Source organism: Scyliorhinus torazame, chromosome 1 (assembly GCF_047496885.1).
Source record: "Scyliorhinus torazame isolate Kashiwa2021f chromosome 1, sScyTor2.1, whole genome shotgun sequence".
Classification (NCBI taxonomy): domain Eukaryota; kingdom Metazoa; phylum Chordata; class Chondrichthyes; order Carcharhiniformes; family Scyliorhinidae; genus Scyliorhinus; species Scyliorhinus torazame.
In genome coordinates, this window is record NC_092707.1 from 3,215,220 (window position 1) to 3,240,859 (window position 25,640).

The 25,640-nt window shown below is 56.1% G+C and overlaps 1 protein-coding gene across 4 annotated transcripts in view; it reads right to left on the reverse strand.

Annotated features, from left to right (window-relative positions):
* dnah10 (dynein axonemal heavy chain 10) overlaps positions 1-25,640 on the reverse strand; it is a 704,002-nt gene that overhangs the window by 397,801 nt on the left and 280,561 nt on the right. For all 4 annotated transcript variants that reach the window (XM_072511049.1, XM_072511141.1, XM_072510964.1 and 1 more), the window contains exons 28-30: positions 16,698-16,820; positions 7,840-8,073; positions 7,126-7,349 (exon numbers count right to left, since the gene is read on the reverse strand). In XM_072511049.1, the coding sequence (XP_072367150.1) occupies positions 7,126-7,349; positions 7,840-8,073; positions 16,698-16,820 (581 nt within the window). The remainder of the gene's footprint in view (positions 1-7,125; positions 7,350-7,839; positions 8,074-16,697; positions 16,821-25,640) is intronic.

Sequence of the window (25,640 nt, forward strand, 5' to 3'; positions counted from 1 at the left end):
CTTAACAAGAGATTCCACTTCTTTGGTAAACCACGGTTCCCTCGCTCGGCACCTTCCTCCCTGCCTGACCGGTACATACTTATCAAGAACACGCAATAGCTGATCCTTGAACAAGCTCCACTTATCCAGTGTGTCCAAAACTTGCAGCCTACTTCTCCACCTTATCCCCCCCAAGTCACGTCTAATGGCATCATAATTTCCCTTCCCCCAGCTATAACTCTTGCCCTGCGGTGTATACTTATCCCTTTCCATCCTTAACGTAAACGTCACCGAATTGTGGTCACTGTCCCCAAAGTGCTCACCTACCTCCAAATCCAACACCTGGCCTGGTTCATTACCCAAAACCAAATCCAATGTGGCCTCACCTCTTGTTGGCCTGTCAACAAACTGTGTCAGGAAACCCTCCTGCACACACTGAACAAAAAACGACCCATCTAATGTACTCGAACTATATCTTTTCCAGTCAATATTTGGAAAGTTAAAGTCTCCCATAATAACTACCCTGTTACTTTCGCTCATATCCAGGATCATCTTCGCCATCCTTTCCTCTACATCCCTAGAACTATTTGGAGGCCTATAGAAAACTCCCAACAGGGTGACCTCTCCTTTCCTGTTTCTAACCTCAGCCCATACTACCTCGGAAGATGAGTCCCCATCTAGCATCCTCTCCGCCACCGTAATACTGCTCTTGACTAGCAGCGCCACACCTCCCCCTCTTTTGCCTCCTTCCCTGAGCTTACTAAAACACCTAAACCCCGGAACCTGCAACACCCATTCCTGTCCCTGCTCTATCCACGTCTCCGAAATGGCCACAACATCGAAGTCCCAGGTACCAACCCATGCTGCCAGTTCCCCTACCTTATTTCGTATACTCCTGGCATTGAAGTAGACACACTTCAAACCACCTACCTGAACACTGGCCCCCTCCTCCGACGTCAAATCTGAGCTCCTGACCTCTATACTCTCATTCTCCCTTACCCTAAAACTACAATCCAGGTTCCCATGCCCCGGCTGCATTAGTTTAAACCCCCCCAAAGAGCACTAACAAATCTCCCCCCCAGGATATTTGTGCCCCGCAGGTTCAGATGTAGACCATCCTGTCTGTAGAGGTCCCACCTTCCCCAGAAAGCGCCCCAGTTATCCAGAAATCTGAATCCCTCCCGCCTGCACCATCCCTGTAGCCACGTGTTTAATTGCCCTCTCTCCCTATTCCTCATCTCACTATCACGTGGCACGGGCAACAACCCAGAGATAACAACTCTGTTTGTTCTAGTTCTGAGCTTCCATCCTAGCTCCCTGAAAGCCTGCCTGACATCCTTGTCCCCTTTCCTACCTATGTCGTTAGTGCCAATGTGGACCACGACTTGGGGCTGCTCCCCCTCCCCCCTAAGGACCCGGAAAACACGATCCGAGACATCACGTACCCTTGCACCTGGGAGGCAACATACCAAACGTGAGTCTCTCACGCTCCCACAAAATCTCCTATCTGTGCCCCTGACTAAGTAGTGGGGGTGTGGGGATGACCTTGGCAAGATGTTCATCGTCATCAATGACGTGTTGAAGGCTGTGAAGAAGATGACGTAGTTTCTCCGCTCCGGGGAAGTACTGGACGACGAAGGGTATTCTGTCGGTTGTGTCCCATGTTTGTCTTCTGAGGAGGTCGGTCCGGTTTTTTGCTGTGGCGCGTTGGAACTGTCGATCGATGAGTCGAGCGCCATATCCTGTTCGTACGAGGGCATCTTTCAACGTCTGTAGATGTCTGTTACGCTCCTCCTCGTCTGAGCACATCCTGTGTATACGGAGCGCTTGAATACCACATTCTGGGTATGTGTCACATCATGCTGTGACTGCGCACTCTCCCTCTGTGACTGCGCACTCTCCCTCTGGGACTGCGCCACATCACGTTGTGACTGCGCCGTCTCCACCTGGGACTGCGCCGTCTCCCCCTGGGACTGCGCCGTCTCCCCCTGGGACTGCGCCGTCTCCCCCTGGGACTGAGGCGTCTCCCCCTGGGACTGCGCCGTCTCCCCCTGGGACTGCGCCGTCTCCCCCTGGGACTGCGCCGTCTCCCCCTGGGACTGCGCCGTCTCCCCCTGGGACTGCGCCACCTCCCCCTGGGACTGAGGCGTCTCCCCCTGGGACTGCGCCGTCTCCCCCTGGGACTGCGCCGTCTCCCCCTGGGACTGAGGCGTCTCCCCCTGGGACTGAGGCGTCTCCCCCTGGGGCTGCGCCGTCTCCCCCTGGGACTGCGCCGTCTGCCCCTGGGACTGCGCCGTCTCCCCCTGGGACTGCGGCGTCTCCCCCTGGGACTGCGGCGTCTCCCCCTGGGACTGCGGCGTCTCCCCCTGGGACTGCGCCGTCTCCCCCTGGGACTGCGCCGTCTCCCTCTGGGACTGCGCCGTCTCCCCCTGGGACTGCGCCGTCTCCCCCTGGGACTGCGCCGTCTCCCCCTGGGACTGCGCCGTCTCCCCCTGGGACTGCGCCGTCTCCCCCTGGGACTGCGCCGTCTCCCCCTGGGACTGCGCCGTCTCCCCCTGGGACTGAGGCGTCTCCCCCTGGGACTGAGGCGTCTCCCCCTGGGACTTCGCCGTCTCCCCCTGGGACTGCGCCGTCTCCCCCTGGGACTGAGGCGTCTCCCCCTGGGACTGAGGCGTCCTTCCCTGGGGCTGCGCCGTCTCCCCCTGGGACTGCGCCGTCTCCCCCTGGGACTGCGCCGTCTCCCCCTGGGACTGCGCCGTCTCCCCCTGGGACTGCGGCGTCTCCCCCTGGGACTGAGGCGTCTCCCCCTGGGACTGCGGCGTCTCCCCCTGGGACTGCGGCGTCTCCCCCTGGGACTGCGGCGTCTCCCCCTGGGACTGCGGCGTCTCCCCCTGGGACTGCGCCGTCTCCCCCTGGGACTGCGCCGTCTCCCCCTGGGACTGCGGCGTCTCCCCCTGGGACTGCGCCGTCTCCCCCTGGGACTGCGGCGTCTCCCCCTGGGACTGCGGCACATCACGTTGTGACTGCGCCGTCTCCCTCTGGGACTGCGCCGTCTCCCTCTGGGACTGCGCCGTCTCCCCCTGGGACTGCGCCGTCTCCCCCTGGGACTGCGCCGTCTCCCCCTGGGACTGCGCCGTCTCCCCCTGTGACTGCGCCGTCTCCCCCTGGGACTGCGCCGTCTCCCCCTGGGACTGCGCCGTCTCCCCCTGGGACTGAGCCGTCTCCCCCTGGGACTGAGGCGTCTCCCCCTGGGACTGCGCCGTCTCCCCCTGGGACTGCGCCGTCTCCCCCTGGGACTGCGCCGTCTCCCCCTGGGACTGCGCCGTCTCCCCCTGGGACTGCGCCGTCTCCCCCTGGGACTGCGCCGTCTCCCCCTGGGACTGCGCCGTCTCCCCCTGGGACTGCGCCGTCTCCCCCTGGGACTGCGCCGCCTCCCCCTGGGACTGCGCCGCCTCCCTCTGGGACTGCGCCACCTCCCTCTGGGACTGCGCCGTCTCCCCCTGGGACTGCGCCGTCTCCCCCTGGGACTGCTGCGCCGTCTCCCCCTGGGACTGCGCCGTCTCCCCCTGGGACTGCGCCGTCTCCCCCTGGGACTGCGCCGTCTCCCCCTGGGACTGCGCCGTCTCCCCCTGGGACTGCGCCGTCTCCCCCTGGGACTGAGCCGTCTCCCCCTGGGACTGCGCCGTCTCCCCCTGGGACTGCGCCGTCTCCCCCTGGGACTGCGCCGTCTCCCCCTGGGACTGCGCCGTCTCCCCCTGGGACTGCGCCGTCTCCCCCTGGGACTGCGCCGTCTCCCCCTGGGACTGCGCCGTCTCCCCCTGGGACTGCGCCCTCTCCCCCTGGGACTGCGCCCTCTCCCCCTGGGACTGCGCCGTCTCCCTCTGGGACTGCGCCGTCTCCCTCTGGGACTGCGCCGTCTCCCCCTGGGACTGCGCCGTCTCCCCCTGGGACTGCGCCGTCTCCCCCTGGGACTGCGCCGTCTCCCCCTGGGACTGCGCCGTCTCCCCCTGGGACTGCGCCGTCTCCCCCTGGGACTGCGCCGTCTCCCCCTGGGACTGCGCCGTCTCCCCCTGGGACTGAGGCGTCTCCCCCTGGGACTGCGCCGTCTCCCCCTGGGACTGCGCCGTCTCCCCCTGGGACTGCGCCGTCTCCCCCTGGGACTGCGCCGTCTCCCCCTGGGACTGCGCCGTCTCCCCCTGGGACTGCGCCGTCTCCCCCTGGGACTGCGCCGTCTCCCCCTGGGACTGCGCCGTCTCCCCCTGGGACTGCGCCGTCTCCCCCTGGGACTGCGCCGTCTCCCCCTGGGACTGCGCCGTCTCCCCCTGGGACTGCGCCGTCTCCCCCTGGGACTGCGCCGTCTCCCCCTGGGACTGCGCCGTCTCCCCCTGGGACTGCGCCGTCTCCCCCTGGGACTGCGCCGTCTCCCCCTGGGACTGCGCCACCTCCCCCTGGGACTGCGCCGTCTCCCCCTGGGACTGCGCCGTCTCCCCCTGGGACTGCGCCGTCTCCCCCTGGGACTGCGCCGTCTCCCCCTGGGACTGCGCCGTCTCCCCCTGGGACTGCGCCGTCTCCCCCTGGGACTGCGGCGTCTCCCCCTGGGACTGCGGCACATCACGTTGTGACTGCGCCGTCTCCCTCTGGGACTGCGCCGTCTCCCCCTGGGACTGCGCCGTCTCCCCCTGGGACTGCGCCGTCTCCCCCTGGGACTGCGCCGTCTCCCCCTGGGACTGCGCCGTCTCCCTCTGGGACTGCGCCGTCACCCCCTGGGACTGCGCCGTCTCCCCCTGGGACTGCGCCGTCTCCCTCTGGGACTGCGCCGCCTCCCCCTGGGACTGCGCCGCCTCCCCCTGGGACTGCGCCGTCTTCCCCTGGGACTGCGCCGTCTCCCCCTGGGACTGCGGCGTCTCCCCCTGGGACTGCGCCGTCTCCCCCTGGGACTGCGCCGTCTCCCCCTGGGACTGCGCCGTCTCCCCCTGGGACTGCGCCGTCTCCCCCTGGGGCTGCGCCGTCTCCCCCTGGGACTGCGCCGTCTCCCCCTGGGACTGCGCCACCTCCCCTTGGGACTGCGCCGTCTCCCCCTGGGACTGCGCCGTCTCCCCCTGGGACTGCGCCGTCTCCCCCTGGGACTGCGCCGTCTCCCCCTGGGACTGCGCCGTCTCCCCCTGGGGCTGCGCCGTCTCCCTCTGGGACTGCGCCGTCTCCCTCTGGGACTGCGCCGTCTCCCCCTGGGACTGCGCCGTCTCCCCCTGGGACTGAGGCGTCTCCCCCTGGGACTGCGCCGTCTCCCCCTGGGACTGCGCCGTCTCCCCCTGGGACTGCGCCGTCTCCCCCTGGGACTGCGCCGTCTCCCCCTGGGACTGCGCCGTCTCCCCCTGGGACAGCGCCGTCTCCCCCTGGGACCTCGCCGTCTCCCCCTGGGACTGCGCCGTCCCCCCCTGGGACTGCGCCGTCTCCCCCTGGGACTGCGCCGTCTCCCCCTGGGACTGCGCCGTCTCCCCCTGGGACTGCGCCGTCTCCCCCTGGGACTGCGCCGTCTCCCCCTGGGACTGCGCCGTCTCCCCCTGGAACTGCGCCGTCTCCCCCTGGGACTGCGCCGTCTCCCTCTGGGACTGAGCCACGTCAGCGAACGCCTGGGCAATGCAGCCGATGGGCTCAGCCATGGCCGGCTGTGACCGGGGCAGGTTCTGGAGCACCGCTGTAAGGACCAGGTGGCTCTGGTACGTGGCTGTCTGTGAGACGGCAGCCCTGTCCTGTTCCTGGGCCTGCACAGAATGCCCCAGACCGAGGACACCTTGACCCATGGTCAAAACATTTGTCCCAAGGCCCCCACCGCAGACGCTCCTGCTCCTTGGGGGAGGGGGGTATGGGAGAGGGTGTGGGGGAGGGTGTGTGTGGGAGAGGGGGTTGGGGGTGGGGGAGGGGGAGGGGGGGAGGGGGAGGGGGAGGAGGGGGTTGTGGGGGAGGGGGTTGTGGGGGAGAGGGGATTTGGGGGAGGGGATGGTGGTGGTGGACGAGGGTTGTGGGGGAGGGGGTTTGGGGGGAGGGGGTGGGGAGGGGGGGTTGTGGGGGGAGGGTGTTTGTGGGGGGAGGGTGTGTGGGGAGGGGGATGTGGAGGAGGGGATGGTGATGGTGGAGGAGGGGTGTGGGGGAAGTTGTAGGGGGTGTGGTGGGGGGGGGGGTGACACACATACCGTGGGGAACTGCGACGCAGATGGGGTCTCACTTCCTCACCCGGTGCCGAGCTCTGCCTCAGCGACTACCCTCTCTCTAAGCCCATCCCCCACCATCCAGTGCCCTCTGCTCTGCTGCAGTGAGGGGGCCGCAGCTTCAGCGGTCCCCTCCACTCTTCTCACTCTCACGGCGATTATGAGCGACCTTCTCCTGGGGTGGGGGGGGGAACAGAAAACGCAGAGTGTTAGACAGTCCCAGTCCGATGCAGGCAGTCCAGGGGCTGGGAGGCTCCAGGGCAGCTGGCCATGGTGGCCGGTGGTGCAAGGTGGGGGTATGGCTGCCCTCTGGGTGGGGCGGAGTGGAGTTACAGGTACGTGGGAGGGGGATAGGTGCCAGGGGCACAGTGCTGCCTATTCACCCCTGGCTGCCCTGAGGTCATGTGTTTCTTTACGGCACCTGCTGGCTGGTCCTGACGGTGTTGCCCACGGTGCGCCCAACCTCTGCCACCTGCGTCCAGGCACGGCGAGCGGTGGCGGTTGTCAGCCTCCTTGCCACCCCGGGGGTAGCGGGTCACCCGCCTCTCCTCCACAGCACCTAGCAGGGTCTCCAATTCAGTGCAGTGAAATGGGGTGCTGCTCCCCTTGCTGCCATCTTGTTGGCTGGGATGGTGTGTGTGGGGAGTGATGTGTGTATATGCGGCTGCAGTTAGCCAGCCTCCTGAGTGTCAATCCCGAACCCAGCCAATCCGGCACCGTTTCACATTGGAATCGATCGTGTTCCCCATGGCGCCGGTGCTGCCCCTTAATGGTTGTTGAATTGGTCCAGGTGCGGCGCCAGTTTTGCTTTCATTGAACTCCGCGAATCCTGCCCCGGCATCAACATTTAAACTCAGGAATGAAGAATGCGGCCCATTGTTTGTCTGTACAGCAAAACAGTTAAAATCACATGAAAAAGCAGTTCTTGCATGTTGCTTACCTGGTCATGGTTTCACAGTATCGAAAGATTGACTCCTTTGTAATGAGCCGGTTTGTTTTCCTCATTTCAGCCAGCACTGTGGTCATCCAATCTTCAACCCGACCCTCCGCAGTTGTCGCCTGTCGAAATTCCATCACTTCCCCTTCAGCAGATATCATCGCTGTTGCCAATGTTTCATTCTCATTCCCCACTTGGAACCTCAGTGATGCAATGTTATCAAACATCTGAAACATTAAATTGCCAAACAGCTCACAGAACCCGATTTTAATAAATTATCACAAAAATAATTATCAAACTCACCAATTATTTTACAGGGGACAACATTTCTTCTACAATTTATTGTCCCGAATGAGAGTCTGTCCTGCACGTGGAAACAGCTTCTCGACAGTCACCTTATCAAATCCTTATATCATTCTAAAGACCTCTTTGAGGTGGCCCCTCGGTCTTCCTTTTATTTATTACATGATGTGGAGTGGCCGGCGTTGGACTGGGGTGAGCACAGTGCGAAGCCTTACAACACCAGGTTAAAGTCCAACAGGTTTGTTTGGAATCACTAGCTTTCGGAGCACTGCTCCTTCCTCAGGTGAATGAAGACGTAAGTTATTTATAACAGTCACGGTCAGACGCTGTCACAAGCTTTCTGTCTCAGAGGTAAATTCGGCATGTAGTGCACGAGGAGAATAGATAGGAGAAGGAAACATGAAACCCAAATACCTTGATCATATGCTCCTGGACAGCCTCAGGATCACTGCTCCCCAGAATACTCAGTAATTCATCATCAGAAATGAAGAAAAATCTTGGGAAAGCATTTCGCTTGGAATCCAGATAGTCATTGAGGCTCTTCTGGCATTTCTCAAGTCCATCACTCAGATTCTTGAGATTTGTGAGGCGGTTATCAGACTGGCAACATTTGTTTATTCCTGGCTCCTTCACAGTTTCTGACATTATCTAACAGTAGGAAAAACAAACATGGAGTGGGGTAAGTGGTGAATTAATCACACTGCCAGAGTAGTAGCAAGTTGATCACTCGTATTAAACGGCCCTGAAGGGGACTTGCATTGGCGACATGTTGGTGGAGGCCGCAATTCGGCGGCTCTCACTAGAGTCCTCGTTTTCTGGCCCTTTTCACCCTGTTTCAAGGGGAAATTTGTGTGTAAACTTATCCTAATAGAGTTGTGGGCACTACAGGATGTCAAAATGCCAAAGAAATACTGGGAGAAAGGGATAAAGCGCTAGTCCGCCGGCAAAGTTGACCAGGGTGCGGAGTAAGCTCGCGGTGTGGGGCTGCATCCATTACGCTAGCTGAGGTGATGGCAGTGGAGTTTCAGCGGCAATTTGCCAAACATTTTGAGCAGCAAGGGAGGGAGATGATGGACACTCTTGAGAAATCTGTGGGAGAGTCGCTTGCCCCGATAAAGGAGCTCTGATGTGGAGTGGCCGGCGTTGGACTGGGGTGGGCACAGTAAGAAGTCTTACAACACCAGGTTAAAGTCCAATAGGGTTGTTGTGAATCACTAGCTATCGGAGCACTGCTCCTTCCTCAGGTGATTGAAGCGGTGTGTTCCCGAAACATATGTATAGACAAAGTCAATGATGCAATACGGTACTTTGAATGTGAGTCTTTGCAGGTAATTAAGTCTTTACAGGTCCAGCTGGAGCAACTGGAGAGAGAGATGATCGCAGGTTAAAGAGGTGTGAATTGTCTCAAGCCAGGACAGTTGGTAGGATTTCGCAGGCCAGATGGTGGGGGGTGAATGTAATGCGACATGAATCGCAGGTCCTGGTTGAGGCCGTACTCATGTGTGCGGAACTTGGCTAGAAGCTCCTGCTCGGCGATTCTGCGTTGTCGCACGTCCTGAAGGCCGCCTTGGAGAACGCTTACCCGAAGAGCAGAGGCTGAATGCCCATGACTGCTGAAATGTTCCCCGACTGGAAGGGAACATTCCTGCCTGGTGATTGTCGCGCAATGTCCGTTCATTCGTTGTCACAGCGTCTGCATGGTCTCGCCAATGTACCACGCTTCAGGACATCCTTTCCTGCAGCGTATGAGGTAGACAACGTTGGCCGAGTCGCACGAGTATGTACCGCGTACCTGGTGGGTGGTGTTCTCACGTGTAATAGTGGTATCCATGTCGATGATCTGGCAGGTCTTGCAGAGATTGCCATGGCAGGGTTGTGTGGTGTCGTGGTCGCTGTTCTGAAGACTGAGTAGTTTGCTGCAAAAAATGGTTCGTTTGAGGTTGCGCGATTGTTTGAAGGCAAGTAGTGGGGGTGTGGATGACCTTGGCAAGATGTTCGTCTTCATCGATGACGTGTTGAAGTGAGCGAAGATGTAATAGTTTCTCCGCTACGGGGAAGTACTGGACGACGAAGGGTATTCTGTCGGTTGTGTCCTGTGTTTGTCTTCTGAGGAGATCGGTGCGGTTTTTCGCTGTGGCGCGTTGGAACTGTCGATCGATGAGTCGAGCGCCATATCCCGTTCGTACGAGGGCATCTTTCAGCGTCTGTAGATGTCTGTTACGCTCCTCCGTGTCTGAGCAGATTCTGTTTATACGGAGAGCTTGTCCATAGGGGATGGCTTCTTTCATGTGTTTAGGGTGGAAGCTGGAGAAGTGGAGCATCATGAGGTTATCCGTGGACTTGCGGTAAAGCGAAGTGCTGAGGTGACCGTCCTTGATGGAAATGAGTGTGTCCAAGAATGCAACCGAATCTGGTGAGTAGTCCATGGTGAGTCTGATGGTGGGATGGAACTTATTGATGTAATTGTGTAGTCGTTTCAGTGATTCTTCGCCGTGGGTCCAAAGGAAAAAAATGTCATCGATGTATCTGGTGTATAATGTCGGTTGAAGGTCCTGTACGGTGAGGAGGTCTTGTTCAAACTTGTGCTTGAAAACGTTGGCATATTGAGGTGTGAGCAAGGCCAACACACCAGGCTGTCCTATCGTATCGGCGTGTACCGGCAGGCAGGAAGGTGGTTTAAAGTGTGTCTTCTTCAATGCCAGGAGTATCCGGAATAACGTGGGTGAACTTGCGGCATGGGTTGGTACCTGGGACTTCGATGTTGTGGCCATTTTGGAGACATGGATAGAGCAGGGACAGGAATGGTTGTTGCAGGTGGCGGGGTTTAGATATTTCAGTAAGCTCAGGGAAGGTGGTAAAAGAGGGGGAGGGGTGGCATTGTTAGTCAAGGACAGTATTACGGTGGCAGACAGGACGTTTGATGAGGACTCGTCTACTGAGGTAGTATGGGCTGAGGTTAGAAACAGGAAAGGAGAGGTCACCCTGTTAGGGGTTTTCTATAGGCCTCCGAAAAGTTCCAGAGATGGAGAGGAGAGAATTGCAAAGATGATTCTGGATAGGAGCAAAGGCAACAGGGTAGTTGTTACGGGGGATTTTAACTTTCCAAATATTTACTGGAAACGCTATAGTTCGAGTACTTTAGATGGGTCCGTTTTTGTCCAATGTGTGCAGGAGGGTTTCCTGACACAGTATGTAGATAGGCCAACGAGAGGCGAGGCCGTATTGGATTTGGTACTGGGTAATGAACCAGGACAGGTGTTAGATTTGGAGGTAGGTGAGCACTTTGGTGATAGTGACCACAATTCGATTATGTTTACTTTAGTGATGGAAAGGGATAGGTATATACCGCAGGGCAAGAGTTATATCTGGGGGAAAGGCAATTATGATGCGATGAGGCAAGACTTAGGATGCATCGGATGGAGAGGAAAACTGCAGGGGATGGGCACAATGGAAATGTGGAGCTTGTTCAAGGAACAAGCTACTGCGTGTCCTTGATAAGTATGTACCTGTCAGGCAGGGAGGAAGTGGTCGAGCAAGGGAACCGTGGTTTACTCAGGCAGTCAAAACGCTTGTCAAGAGGAAGAAGGAGGCTTATGTAAAGATGAGACATGAAGGTTCAGTTAGGGCGCTCGAGAGTTACAAGTTAGCTAGGAAGGACCTAAAGAGAGAGCTAAGAAGAGCCAGGAGGGGACATGAGAAGTCTTTGGCAGGTAGGATCAAGGATAATCCTAAAGCTTTCTATAGATATGTCAGGAATAAAAGAATGACTAGGGTAAGAGTAGGGCCAGTCAAGGACAGTAGTGGGAAGTTGTGCTTGGAGTCCGAGGAGATAGGAGAGGTGCTAAATGAATATTTTTTGTCAGTATTCACACAGGAAAAAGACAATGTTGTCGAGGAGAATACTGAAATTCAGGCTACTAGACTAGAAGGGCTTGAGGTTCATAAGGAGGAGGTGGTAACAATTCTGGAAAGTGTGAAAATAGATAAGTCCCCTGGGCCGGATGGGATTTATCCTAGGATTCTTTGGGAAGCTAGAGAAGAGATTGCGGAGCCTTTGGCTTTGATCTTTAAGTCATCTTTGTCTACAGGTATAGTGCCAGAAGACTGGAGGATAGCAAATGTTGTCCCCTTGTTCAAGAAGGGGAGTAGAGACAACCCCGGTAACTATAGACCAGTGAGCCTTACTTCTGTTGTGGGAAAAATCTTGGAAAGGTTTATAAGAGATAGGATGTATAATCATCTGGAAAGGAATAATTTGATTAGACATAGTCAACACGGTTTTGTGAAGGGTAGGTCGTGCCTCACAAACCTTATTGAGTTCTTTGAGAAGGTGACCAAACAGGTGGATGAGGGTAAAGCAGTTGATGTGGTGTATATGGATTTCTGTAAAGCGTTTGATCAGGTGGTTGGATAGGGTGGACAGTGAGAGCCTTCTCCCGCGGATGGATATGGCTGGCACGAGGGGACATAACTTTAAACTGAGGGGTAATAGATATAGGACAGAGGTCAGAGGTAGGTTCTTTACGCAAAGAGTAGTGAGGCCGTGGAATGCCCTACCTGCTACAGTAGTGAACTCGCCAACATTGAGGGCATTTAAAAGTTTATTGGATAAACATATGGATGATAATGGCATAGTGTAGGTTAGATGGCTTTTGTTTCGGTGCAACATCGTGGGCCGAAGGGCCTGTACTGCGCTGTATTGTTCTATGTTCTATATGTTCTATGTTCCCCACGGTAGGCTACTGCAGAAAATACGGAAGCATGGGATTCAGGGTGATTTAGCAGTTTGGATCAGAAATTGGCTAGCTGGAAGAAGACAAAGGGTGGTGGTTGATGGGAAGTGTTCAGACTGGAGTCCAGTTACTAGTGGTGTACCACAAGGTTCTGTCTTGGGGCCACTGCTGTTTGTCATTTTTATAAATGACCTGGAGGAGGGCGTAGAAGGATGGGTGAGTAAATTTGCAGATGACACTAAAGTCGGTGGAGTTGTGGACAGTGCGGAAGGATGTTACAAATTACAGAGGGACATAGATAAGCTGCAGCGCTGGGCTGAGAGGTGGCAAATGGAGTTTAATGCAGAAAAGTGTGAGATGATTCATTTTGGAAGGAATAACAGGAAGACAGAGTACTGGGCTAATGGTAAGATTCTTGGCAGTGTGGATGAGCAGAGAGATCTCGGTGTCCATGTACATAGATCTCTGAAAGTTGCCACTCAGGTTGAGAGGGTTGTTAAGAAGGCGTACGGTGTGTTAGCTTTTATTGGTAGAGGGATTGAGTTTCGGAGCCATGAGGTCATGTTGCAGCTGTACAAAACTCTGGTGCGGCCGCATTTGGAGTATTGCGTGCAATTCTGGTCGCCGCATTATAGGAAGGATGTGGAAGCATTGGAAAGGATTTACCAGAATGTTGCCTGGTATGGAGGTAAGATCCTATGAGGAAAAGCTGAGGGACTTGAGGCTGTTTTCGTTAGAGAGAAGAAGGTTAAGAGGTGACTTAATTGAGGCATACAAGATGATCAGAGGATTGGATAGGGTGGACAGTGAGAGCATTTTTCCTCGGATGGTGATGTCTAGCACGAGGGGACATAGCTTTAAATTGAGGGGAGATAGATATAAGACAGATGTCAGAGATAGGTTCTTTACTCAGAGAGTAGTAAGGGCGTGGAATGCCCTGCCTGCAACAGTAGTGGACTCGCCAACACTAAGGGCATTCAAATGGTCATTGGATAGACATATGGACGATAAGGGAATAGTGTAGATGGGTTTTAGAGTGGTTTCACAGGTCGGCGCAACATCGAGGGCTGAAGGGCCTGTACTGCTCTGTAATGTTCTATGTTCTATGTTCTATGTATCAGGAAATGGGACCCTGTGTGAGAACCTCTCTGGCTACATCGAGGGCATCTTGAAACCCATCGTACAAGGTACACCCAGCTTCTGTCGCGACACGACGGACTTCCGACAGAAACTCAGCACCCATGGACCAGTTGAACCAGGAACATTCCTCGTCACAATGGACGTCTCGGCACTCTACACCAGCATCCCCCATGAGGACGGCATTGCTGCAACAGCCTCAGTACTCAACACCGACAACTGCCAATCTCCAGACACAATTCTGCAACTCATCCGCTTCATTCTGGATCACGTCTTCACCTTCGACAACAAATTCTTCTTCCAGACGCACGGAACAGACATGGGGACCAAATTCGCACCTCAATATGCCAACAGGGGGTTGGAATCTGTTGGTGGTGTTTATGAAGGTGATGGGGGGAGTAAACCAGTGGAGGTTTCTAAATCCATGCTTTCTCCGGTACACAACGTATACTCTCGGATCCATTTTTTCATCCTGGGGAGATGCTTGTTGGTGGGGGTAAAGAGGGCAGAGTACTCGGCGATCATCATTTCTGATCATGCCCCACTGCTGGTGGATGTGGTATTGGAGACGGGGCCGTTGCGGTGTGTGGTGTGGAGTTTGGATGACGGGTTGTTAGCCGACTTGGGGTTCCGAGTGAAGGTGGCGAGGCTGATTGATGAGTATGTGGAGTTTAATAAAAATGGGGAGGTCTTGCCGTCGGGGTCGTGGGGAGGCTTTGAAAGTGGTGTTCAGAGGAGAGATAATCTCGCATAAGGTGCAGGTTGAGAAGGAGGTAAGGGAGGAGCAGCAGAGACTGATAAATTACATTTTGGAGGTTGATGGCAAGTATTCGGAAGATTCCCCCCCCCCCCCCCCCCCCCCCCCCCTCCAGACAAAAGTACAAGTATGTCATGGGCAGAATTTGACAGACCGGCAGGGGTGGGACCAGAAGATGAGGGAAACCGTTCAAAAGTCCATTGTCTTTAATAGGAAGGGAAGATCTCGCCGGCATGTGGGAGCTATGACATTCCCCCCATTGTTTCAAATGGAAGGCTCAATTGGTGCCTGGAGGTGAGACTGGAGGAAATGACAATGTAAATGTTGCATCTCTTGCATTTGGATGGGAAAGTGTGGTGGGAAGGGGAATGGGTTTTGGAGGCAATGGAAGAATGGACCAGGATTTCACAGAGAGAACAGTCCTTTCAGAATATCGAAAAGAGAGAGGAGTGGCAGTTGCATTTGATGGTGCTATCTGGTGGGGGTGGTAGAAACAGAGGAGGCTGGAGGGGTGGCAGGTGGAGGGAGGTGAAAAATGGGAAGAAAAGTAGGGGAAACGGAACACAGGTCCTGCGAACCATGGTGAAGGTGGAACTGGAGAATGGAACAAAGTCCTTACAAGAAGCAAGGTGTGAGCAAGAGTAATCAAGGTAGCTGTGGGATCAGTGGGATTATAATAATGGGTAGCACGGTAGCATAGTGGTTAGCACAATTGCTTCATAGCTCCAGGGTCCCAGGTTCGATTCCCGGCTTGGGTCACTGTCGACTCGATGGGCCGAATGGCCTCCTTCTGCACTGTAAATTCTATGGTCTAATAAGCATCAGCTGAAAGCCTATCACCATATGGGGAGGTAGTGGCCTAGTGGTATTGTCACTGGACTAGTAAAGCAGAGACCCAGAGTAATGCTCTGGGGTCGCAAGTTCAAATCCCGCCACTGCAGATGGTGAAATTTGAATTAATTAAAATCTGGAATTAAAAATCTAGTGATGACCGTGAAACCATTGTTGATAAAATAACCACTGCCGTAAAAACCCATCTGGTTCAATGATGTCCTTTAGGGAAGGAAATCGGCCATCCTTACCCAGCCTGGCCTACATGTCATTCCAGATCCACAGCAATGTGATTGACTCTTAAATGCTCTTAGGGATGGACAATAAATGCTGGCCCACAAACGAATAAAAAAAAAAGATATGGAGTTAGAGAAGTTGAGGAAGAGAAGGGGAAAGTTGGTTAAATTTTCCAATTCGGGGCAAGAACAGAAAATGGCATTGCTCCAGTCATCAACATACAGAGGGGAGGGATGCTACTGAAACTGAAACAAAGAATGTTCCGTGTATTCCGTGTATGAGCAAAAACTCATGTGGGGAGCAATATCTTTTATGTGGGAGAATGAATTTCAGAAGAAAAACTGTTCAATGTGAGAATAAGTCTAGCCAGGCGGAGGAGGGTGGTGTGGATGGAGAATTGTTGACTTCTATTCACAGGAGAAGCAAGGACCGTTGGGCTGTCCAGATAATGATGGAGATGCCGAGGGACTGGATATCTATGGTGTGTGAAAGGATCCAACTGAGCTTCTGGGGGAGCAGTGCCTGGGAACTCCAAGTTCTGACAGGCCTCGGGAGCCGGGCATGCACAAGCCGGGAGTGGGCGGCACAAGGACAATCTGGCAGTTAAAGGGCTCAGCCATCTGAACAGCCAGGCGTCTGTGTACAAGGATAAATACTAGAGACGCAGTTGAAACGGAGTCATCCGATCAAACCCTTTGGATCAGTAGTATTCTGCTCGTCATGGCCAAAGGTCTGAGGTTGTGTTTGTGATTTGGTGCTGGAGTGCAGACTCAGGAATCCAGGACGATGTCTTGAGAGACGAGACTGAAACGTTGAGACTTAGGTTTTCATCGAGGCTGTCCAAGTTGGAGTGACTTTTGGAGAAAATTCCAAGGTTAGATCTTTGAAGGTGAAGACTGGAATCCCGAGTGAAAGAGTTTCAATGAGGTTGCTTGACTCACGGGTAGAAATTTGACAGCACTTTCACTGGTGGGATCGTCAGTCCCGCCAACAGTGACTCCCTCACATGGCTTCCCTGGTGGCAAAGGGTGAAACAATGGAAAAAAACAATTGAGTTCTGGTCCCACTGCCGGCCAATGGCGCCCCGCCTCCGCCACTGCAAAACATGCCTTGGGGGGGGGTCACGAACATCTGGGTGGGTTGTTGAGAAATCCATGGGATCTGCCTTGGTCTCATCTACCATTTATTGTGCTGTGTGGAGTGTTGGCGCGTTAATTCACATGTACCACATATTAACCTTGGATGTTAGAATATAAGATAGATATTGTATGTTGTCCCTAATCGGATTTTACCAAAAACTGGGGGTCTGGTCTAGATGAAAAGGAAGATGTTAAGGACAGGAAACCGGGAATTGTTAGAAGTGGTGGAAGGTATCAGAAAAGTCATGGAGTTAGGCGGGAAGAGACTGGGCTAATTCAGTCTCAGGAACGGAATTAGCAGAGAGCTCGTCAACACCAAGCAGTGTAGATGCTCCTGGGTGAACGATAAAGATACCGGGAAGCAAAATTACAACATTGAAATATGCAAAATCATTTATTTAGTCTCAGTACAGCAACCATTCGATTTCAAGTAATTACCTTTTTGAATATTCTATCAATATTATCAAATTTCTTTGCTTCCTCTGGCAGTTGTGATCGGATATCACCACCAATGAAGATACTCTCCAGATACATCCATTTTCTTTGTACCACTAACCAAACCTACAGAAGATAATTATCAGTTAGTCCCGACTGAGAAATCCACGCGGCAGTGACAATCCCTGCTAGTCCCGACTGAGAAACCCTGGCAGTGACAATCCCTGCTAGTCCCGACTGAGAAACCCACGCGGCAGTGACAATCCCTGCTAGTCCCGACTGAGAAACCCATGCGGCAGTGACAATCCCTGCTAGTCCCGACTGAGAAACCCTAGCAGTGACAATCCCTGCTAGTCCCGACTGAGAAACCCTGGCAGTGACAATCCCTGCTAGTCCCGACTGAGAAGCCCTGGCAGTGACAATCCCTGCTAGTCCCGACTGAGAAACCCACGCGGCAGTGACAATCCCTGCTGGTCCCGACTGAGAAACCCACGCGGCAGTGACAATCCCTGCTAGTCCCGACTGAGAAACCCACGCGGCAGTGACAATCCCTGCTAGTCCCGACTGAGAAATCCACGTGGCAGTGACAATCCCTGCTAGTCCCGACTGAGAAGCCCTGGCAGTGACAATCCCTGCTAGTCCCGACTGAGAAACCCATGCGGCAGTGACAATCCCTGCTAGTCCCGACTGAGAAATCCACGTGGCAGTGACAATCCCTGCTAGTCCCGACTGAGAAACCCTGGCAGTGACAATCCCTGCTAGTCCCGACTGAGAAACCCACGCGGCAGTGACAATCCCTGCTAGTCCCGACTGAGAAACCCTGGCAGTGACAATCCCTGCTAGTCCCGACTGAGAAACCCACGCGGCAGTGACAATCCCTGCTAGTCCCGACTGAGAAACCCACGCGGCAGTGACAATCCCTGCTAGTCCCGACTGAGAAATCCACGTGGCAGTGACAATCCCTGCTAGTCCCGACTGAGAAACCCTGGCAGTGACAATCCCTGCTAGTCCCGACTGAGAAACCCATGCGGCAGTGACAATCCCTGCTAGTCCCGACTGAGAAATCCACGTGGCAGTGACAATCCCTGCTAGTCCCGACTGAGAAACCCTGGCAGTGACAATCCCTGCTAGTCCCGACTGAGAAATCCACGTGGCAGTGACAATCCCTGCTAGTCCCGACTGAGAAACCCACGCGGCAGTGACAATCCCTGCTAGTCCCGACTGAGAAACCCTGGCAGTGTCAATCCCTGCTAGTCCCGACTGAGAAATCCTGGCAGTGACAATCCCTGCTAGTCCCGACTGAGAAACCCTGGCAGTGACAATCCCTGCTAGTCCCGACTGAGAAACCCACGCGGCAGTGACAATCCCTGCTAGTCCCGACTGAGAAACCCTGGCAGTGACAATCCCTGCTAGTCCCGACTGAGAAACCCACGCGGCAGTGACAATCCCTGCTAGTCCCGACTGAGAAACCCACGCGGCAGTGACAATCCCTGCTAGTCCCGACTGAGAAACCCACGCGGCAGTGACAATCCCTGCTAGTCCCGACTGAGAAACCCTGGCAGTGACAATCCCTGCTAGTCCCGACTGAGAAACCCTGGCAGTGACAATCCCTGCTAGTCCCGACTGAGAAACCCTGGCAGTGACAATCCCTGCTAGTCCCGACTGAGAAACCCTGGCAGTGACAATCCCTGCTAGTCCCGACTGAGAAACCCTAGCAGTGACAATCCCTGCTAGTCCCGACTGAGAAACCCACGCGGCAGTGACAATCCCTGCTAGTCCCGACTGAGAAATCCACGCGGCAGTGACAATCCCTGCTAGTCCCGACTGAGAAACGCTGGCAGTGACAATCCCTGCTAGTCCCGACTGAGAAACCCACGCGGCAGTGACAATCCCTGCTAGTCCCGACTGAGAAACCCACGCGGCAGTGACAATCCCTGCTAGTCCCGACTGAGAAACCCACGCGGCAGTGACAATCCCTGCTAGTCCCGACTGAGAAACGCTGGCAGTGACAATCCCTGCTAGTCCCGACTGAGAAACCCACGCGGCAGTGACAATCCCTGCTAGTCCCGACTGAGAAACCCACGCGGCAGTGACAATCCCTGCTAGTCCCGACTGAGAAACCCACGCGGCAGTGACAATCCCTGCTAGTCCCGACTGAGAAACCCATGCGGCAGTGACAATCCCTGCTAGTCCCGACTGAGAAACCCTGGCAGTGACAATCCCTGCTAGTCCCGACTGAGAAACCCACGCGGCAGTGACAATCCCTGCTAGTCCCGACTGAGAAACCCACGCGGCAGTGACAATCCCTGCTAGTCCCGACTGAGAAATCCACGCGGCAGTGACAATCCCTGCTAGTCCCGACTGAGAAACCCACGCGGCAGTGACAATCCCTGCTAGTCCCGACTGAGAAACCCTGGCAGTGACAATCCCTGCTAGTCCCGACTGAGAAACCCACGCGGCAGTGACAATCCCTGCTAGTCCCGACTGAGAAACCCTGGCAGTGACAATCCCTGCTAGTCCCGACTGAGAAACCCACGCGGCAGTGACAATCCCTGCTAGTCCCGACTGAGAAACCCTGGCAGTGACAATCCCTGCTAGTCCCGACTGAGAAACCCACGCGGCAGTGACAATCCCTGCTAGTCCCGACTGAGAAACCCACGCGGCAGTGACAATCCCTGCTAGTCCCGACTGAGAAACCCACGCGGCAGTGACAATCCCTGCTAGTCCCGACTGAGAAACCCTGGCAGTGACAATCCCTGCTAGTCCCGACTGAGAAACCCTGGCAGTGACAATCCCTGCTAGTCCCGACTGAGAAACCCACGCGGCAGTGACAATCCCTGCTAGTCCCGACTGAGAAACCCACGCGGCAGTGACAATCCCTGCTAGTCCCGACTGAGAAACCCTGGCAGTGACAATCCCTGCTAGTCCCGACTGAGAAACCCACGCGGCAGTGACAATCCCTGCTAGTCCCGACTGAGAAACCCACGCGGCAGTGACAATCCCTGCTAGTCCCGACTGAGAAACCCACGCGGCAGTGACAATCCCTGCTAGTCCCGACTGAGAAACCCACGCGGCAGTGACAATCCCTGCTAGTCCCGACTGAGAAACCCACGCGGCAGTGACAATCCCTGCTAGTCCCGACTGAGAAACCCACGTGGCAGTGACAATCCCTGCTAGTCCCGACTGAGAAACCCTGGCAGTGACAATCCCTGATAGTCCCGATTGAGAAACCCACGCGGCAGTGACAATCCCTGCTAGTCCCGACTGAGAAACCCTGGCAGTGACAATCCCTGCTAGTCCCGACTGAGAAACCCTGGCAGTGACAATCCCTGCTAGTCCCGACTGAGAAACCCTGGCAGTGACAATCCCTGCTAGTCCCGACTGAGAAACCCACGCGGCAGTGACAATCCCTGCTAGTCCCGACTGAGAAACCCACGCGGCAGTGACAATCCCTGCTAGTCCCGACTGAGAAACCCACGCGGCAGTGACAATCCCTGCTAGTCCCGACTGAGAAACCCACGCGGCAGTGACAATCCCTGCTAGTCCCGACTGAGAAACCCACGCGGCAGTGACAATCCCTGCTAGTCCCGACTGAGAAACCCTGGCAGTGACAATCCCTGCTAGTCCCGACTGAGAAACCCTGGCAGTGACAATCCCTGCTAGTCCCGACTGAGAAACCCTGGCAGTGACAATCCCTGTTAGTCCCGACTGAGAAACCCACGCGGCAGTGACAATCCCTGCTAGTCCCGACTGAGAAACCCTGGCAGTGACAATCCCTGCTAGTCCCGACTGAGAAACCCACGCGGCAGTGACAATCCCTGCTAGTCCCGACTGAGAAACCCACGCGGCAGTGACAATCCCTGCTAGTCCCGACTGAGAAACCCACGCGGCAGTGACAATCCCTGCTAGTCCCGACTGAGAAACCCTGGCAGTGACAATCCCTGCTAGTCCCGACTGAGAAACCCACGCGGCAGTGACAATCCCTGCTAGTCCCGACTGAGAAACCCACGCGGCAGTGACAATCCCTGCTAGTCCCGACTGAGAAACCCTGGCAGTGACAATCCCTGCTAGTCCCGACTGAGAAACCCACGCGGCAGTGACAATCCCTGCTAGTCCCGACTGAGAAACCCACGCGGCAGTGACAATCCCTGCTAGTCCCGACTGAGAAACCCACGCGGCAGTGACAATCCCTGCTAGTCCCGACTGAGAAACCCACGCGGCAGTGACAATCCCTGCTAGTCCCGACTGAGAAACCCACGCGGCAGTGACAATCCCTGCTAGTCCCGACTGAGAAACCCACGTGGCAGTGACAATCCCTGCTAGTCCCGACTGAGAAACCCTGGCAGTGACAATCCCTGCTAGTCCCGACTGAGAAACCCACGCGGCAGTGACAATCCCTGCTAGTCCCGACTGAGAAACCCTGGCAGTGACAATCCCTGCTAGTCCCGACTGAGAAACCCACGCGGCAGTGACAATCCCTGCTAGTCCCGACTGAGAAACCCATGCGGCAGTGACAATCCCTGCTAGTCCCGACTGAGAAACCCACGCGGCAGTGACAATCCCTGATAGTCCCGATTGAGAAACCCACGCGGCAGTGACAATCCCTGCTAGTCCCGACTGAGAAACCCTGGCAGTGACAATCCCTGCTAGTCCCGACTGAGAAACCCTGGCAGTGACAATCCCTGCTAGTCCCGACTGAGAAACCCTGGCAGTGACAATCCCTGCTAGTCCCGACTGAGAAACCCACGCGGCAGTGACAATCCCTGCTAGTCCCGACTGAGAAACCCACGCGGCAGTGACAATCCCTGCTAGTCCCGACTGAGAAACCCACGCGGCAGTGACAATCCCTGCTAGTCCCGACTGAGAAACCCACGCGGCAGTGACAATCCCTGCTAGTCCCGACTGAGAAACCCACGCGGCAGTGACAATCCCTGCTAGTCCCGACTGAGAAACCCTGGCAGTGACAATCCCTGCTAGTCCCGACTGAGAAACCCTGGCAGTGACAATCCCTGCTAGTCCCGACTGAGAAACCCTGGCAGTGACAATCCCTGTTAGTCCCGACTGAGAAACCCACGCGGCAGTGACAATCCCTGCTAGTCCCGACTGAGAAACCCTGGCAGTGACAATCCCTGCTAGTCCCGACTGAGAAACCCACGCGGCAGTGACAATCCCTGCTAGTCCCGACTGAGAAACCCACGCGGCAGTGACAATCCCTGCTAGTCCCGACTGAGAAACCCACGCGGCAGTGACAATCCCTGCTAGTCCCGACTGAGAAACCCACGCGGCAGTGACAATCCCTGCTAGTCCCGACTGAGAAACCCACGCGGCAGTGACAATCCCTGCTAGTCCCGACTGAGAAACCCTGGCAGTGACAATCCCTGCTAGTCCCGACTGAGAAACCCTGGCAGTGACAATCCCTGCTAGTCCCGACTGAGAAACCCACGCGGCAGTGACAATCCCTGCTAGTCCCGACTGAGAAACCCTGGCAGTGACAATCCCTGCTAGTCCCGACTGAGAAACCCACGCGGCAGTGACAATCCCTGCTAGTCCCGACTGAGAAACCCACGCGGCAGTGACAATCCCTGCTAGTCCCGACTGAGAAACCCACGCGGCAGTGACATTCCCTGCTAGTCCCGACTAAGAAACCCACGCGGCAGTGACAATCCCTGCTAGTCCCGACTGAGAAACCCACGCGGCAGTGACAATCCCTGCTAGTCCCGACTGAGAAACCCTGGCAGTGACAATCCCTGCTAGTCCCGACTGAGAAACCCTGGCAGTGAGAAGCCCTGCTAGTCCCGACTGAGAAACCCACGCGGCAGTGACAATCCCTGCTAGTCCCGACTGAGAAACCCACGCGGCAGTGACAATCCCTGCTAGTCCCGACTGAGAAATCCACGCGGCAGTGACAATCCCTGCTAGTCCCGACTGAGAAACCCTGGCAGTGACAATCCCTGCTAGTCCCGACTGAGAAACCCTGGCAGTGACAATCCCTGCTAGTCCCGACTGAGAAACCCAAGCGGCAGTGACAATCCCTGCTAGTCCCGACTGAGAAACCCTGGCAGTGACAATCCCTGCTAGTCCCGACTGAGAAACCCACGCGGCAGTGACAATCCCTGCTAGTCCCGACTGAGAAACCCTGGCAGTGACAATCCCTGCTAGTCCCGACTGAGAAACCCAAGCGGCAGTGACAATCCCTGCTAGTCCCGACTGAGAAACCCACGCGGCAGTGACAATCCCTGCTAGTCCCGACTGAGAAACCCAAGCGGCAGTGACAATCCCTGCTAGTCCCGACTGAGAAACCCAAGCGGCAGTGACAATCCCTGCTAGTCCCGACTGAGAAACCCACGCGGCAGTGACAATCCCTGCTAGTCCCGACTGAGAAACCCACGCGGCAGTGACAATCCCTGCTAGTCCCGACTGAGAAACCCACGCGGCAGTGACAATCCCTGCTAGTCCCGACTGAGAAACCCACGCGGCAGTGACAATCCCTGCTAGTCCCGACTGAGAAACCCAAGCGGCAGTGACAATCCCTGCTAGTCCCGATTGAGAAATCCACGCGGCAGTGACAATCCCTGCTAGTCCCGACTGAGAAACCCTGGCAGTGACAATCCCTGCTAGTCCCGACTGAGAAACCCTGGCAGTGAGAAGCCCTGCTAGTCCCGACTGAGAAACCCACGCGGCAGTGACAATCCCTGCTAGTCCCGACTGAGAAACCCACGCGGCAGTGACAATCCCTGCTAATCCCGACTGAGAAACGCTGGCAGTGACAATCCCTGCTAGTCCCGACTGAGAAACCCACGCGGCAGTGACAATCCCTGCTAGTCCCGACTGAGAAATCCACGCGGCAGTGACAATCCCTGCTAGTCCCGACTGAGAAACCCACGCGGCAGTGACAATCCCTGCTAGTCCCGACTGAGAAACCCACGCGGCAGTGACAATCCCTGCTAGTCCCGACTGAGAAACCCACGCGGCAGTGACAATCCCTGCTAGTCCCGACTGAGAAACCCACGCGGCAGTGACAATCCCTGCTAGTCCCGACTGAGAAACCCACGCGGCAGTGACAATCCCTGCTAGTCCCGACTGAGAAATCCACGCGGCAGTGACAATCCCTGCTAGTCCCGACTGAGAAACCCACGCGGCAGTGACATTCAGGAACCGGCGATGTGTCCGGAATAGCGGGCCGATTCTCAGAAACCGGCAAAGCGTCGGAATAGCGGGCCAATTATCAGAAACCGTCAATGTGCCCGGAATAGCGGGCCGATTCTCAGAAACCGGCAATGTGCCCGGAATAGCGGGCCGATTCTCAGATACGGCAAAGTGCCCGGAATAGCGGGCCGATTCTCAGAAACCGGCAAAGTGCCCGGAATAGCGGGCCGATTCTCAGAAACCGGCAATGTGCCCGGAATAGCGGGCCGATTCTCAGAAACCGGCAATGTGCCCGGAATAGCGGGCCGATTCTCAGATACGGCAATGTGCCCGGAATAGCGACCCGATTCTCAGAAACCGGCAATGTGCCCGGAATAGCGGGCCGATTCTCAGAAACTGGCAATGTGCCCGGAATAGTGGGGCGATTCTCAGAAACCGGCAAAGTGCCCGGAATAGCGGGGTGATTCTCAGATACGGCAATGTGCCCGGAATAACGGGGCGATTCTCAGATACGGCAATGTGCCCGGAATAGCGGGGTGATTCTCAGATACGGCAATGTGCCCGGAATAGCGGGATGATTCTCAGATACGGCAATGTGCCCGGAATAGCGGGCCGATTCTCAGATACGGCAATGCGCCCGGAATAGCGGGCCGATTCTCAGATACGGCAATGTGCCCGGAATAGCGGGGTGATTCTCAGATACGGCAATGTGCCCGGAATAGCGACCCGATTCTCAGAAACCGGCAATGTGCCCGGAATAGCGGGCCGATTCTCAGAAACTGGCAATGTGCCCGGAATAGTGGGGCGATTCTCAGAAACCGGCAAAGTGCCCGGAATAGCGGGCCGATTCTCAGAAACCGGCAAAGTGCCCGGAATAGCGGGGCGATTCTCAGAAACCGGCAAAGTGCCCGGAATAGTGGGGCGATTCTCAGAAACCGGCAAAGCGCCCGGAATAGCGGGGCGATTCTCAGAAACCGGCAAAGTGCCCGGAATAGCGGGCCGAGTCTCAGAAACCGGCAATGTGCCCGGAATAGCGGGGCGATTCTCAGAAACCGGCAATGTGCCCGGAATAGCGGGCCGATTCTCAGATACGGCAATGTGCCCGGAATAGCGGGCCGATTCTCAGATACGGCAATGTGCCCGGAATAGCAGGCCGATTCTCAGAAACCGGCAAATCGCCTGGAATAGCGGGGCGATTCCCGGAAACAGGCAAAGTGCCCGGAATAGCGGGGCGATTCTCGGAAACCGGCAAATGCCCGGAATAGCGGGCCGATTCTCAGAAACCAGCAATGTGCCCGGAATAGCGGGGTGATTCTCAGAAACCGGCAAAGTGCCCGGAATAGCGGGCCGATTCTCAGATACGGCAATGTGCCCGGAATAGCGGGCCGATTCTCAGAAACCGGCAATGTGCCTGGAATAGCGGGCCGATTCTCAGATACGGCAATGTGCCCGGAATAGCGGGCCGATTCTCAGAAACCGGCAAAGTGACCGGAATAGCGGGCCGATTCTCAGATACGGCAATGTGCCCGGAATGGCGGGCCGATTCTCAGAAACCGGCAAAGTGCCCGGAATAGCGGGCCGATTCTCAGATACGGCAATGTGCCCAGAATAGCGGGCCGATTCTCAGAAACCGGCAACGTGCCCGGAATAGCGGGCCGATTCTCAGAAAGCGGCAATGTGCCCGGAATAGCGGGTCGATTCCCAGAAACCGGCAAAGTGCCCGGAATAGCGGGCCGAGTCTCAGAAACCGGCAATGTGCCCGGAATAGCGGGCCGATTCTCAGATACGGCAATGTGCCGG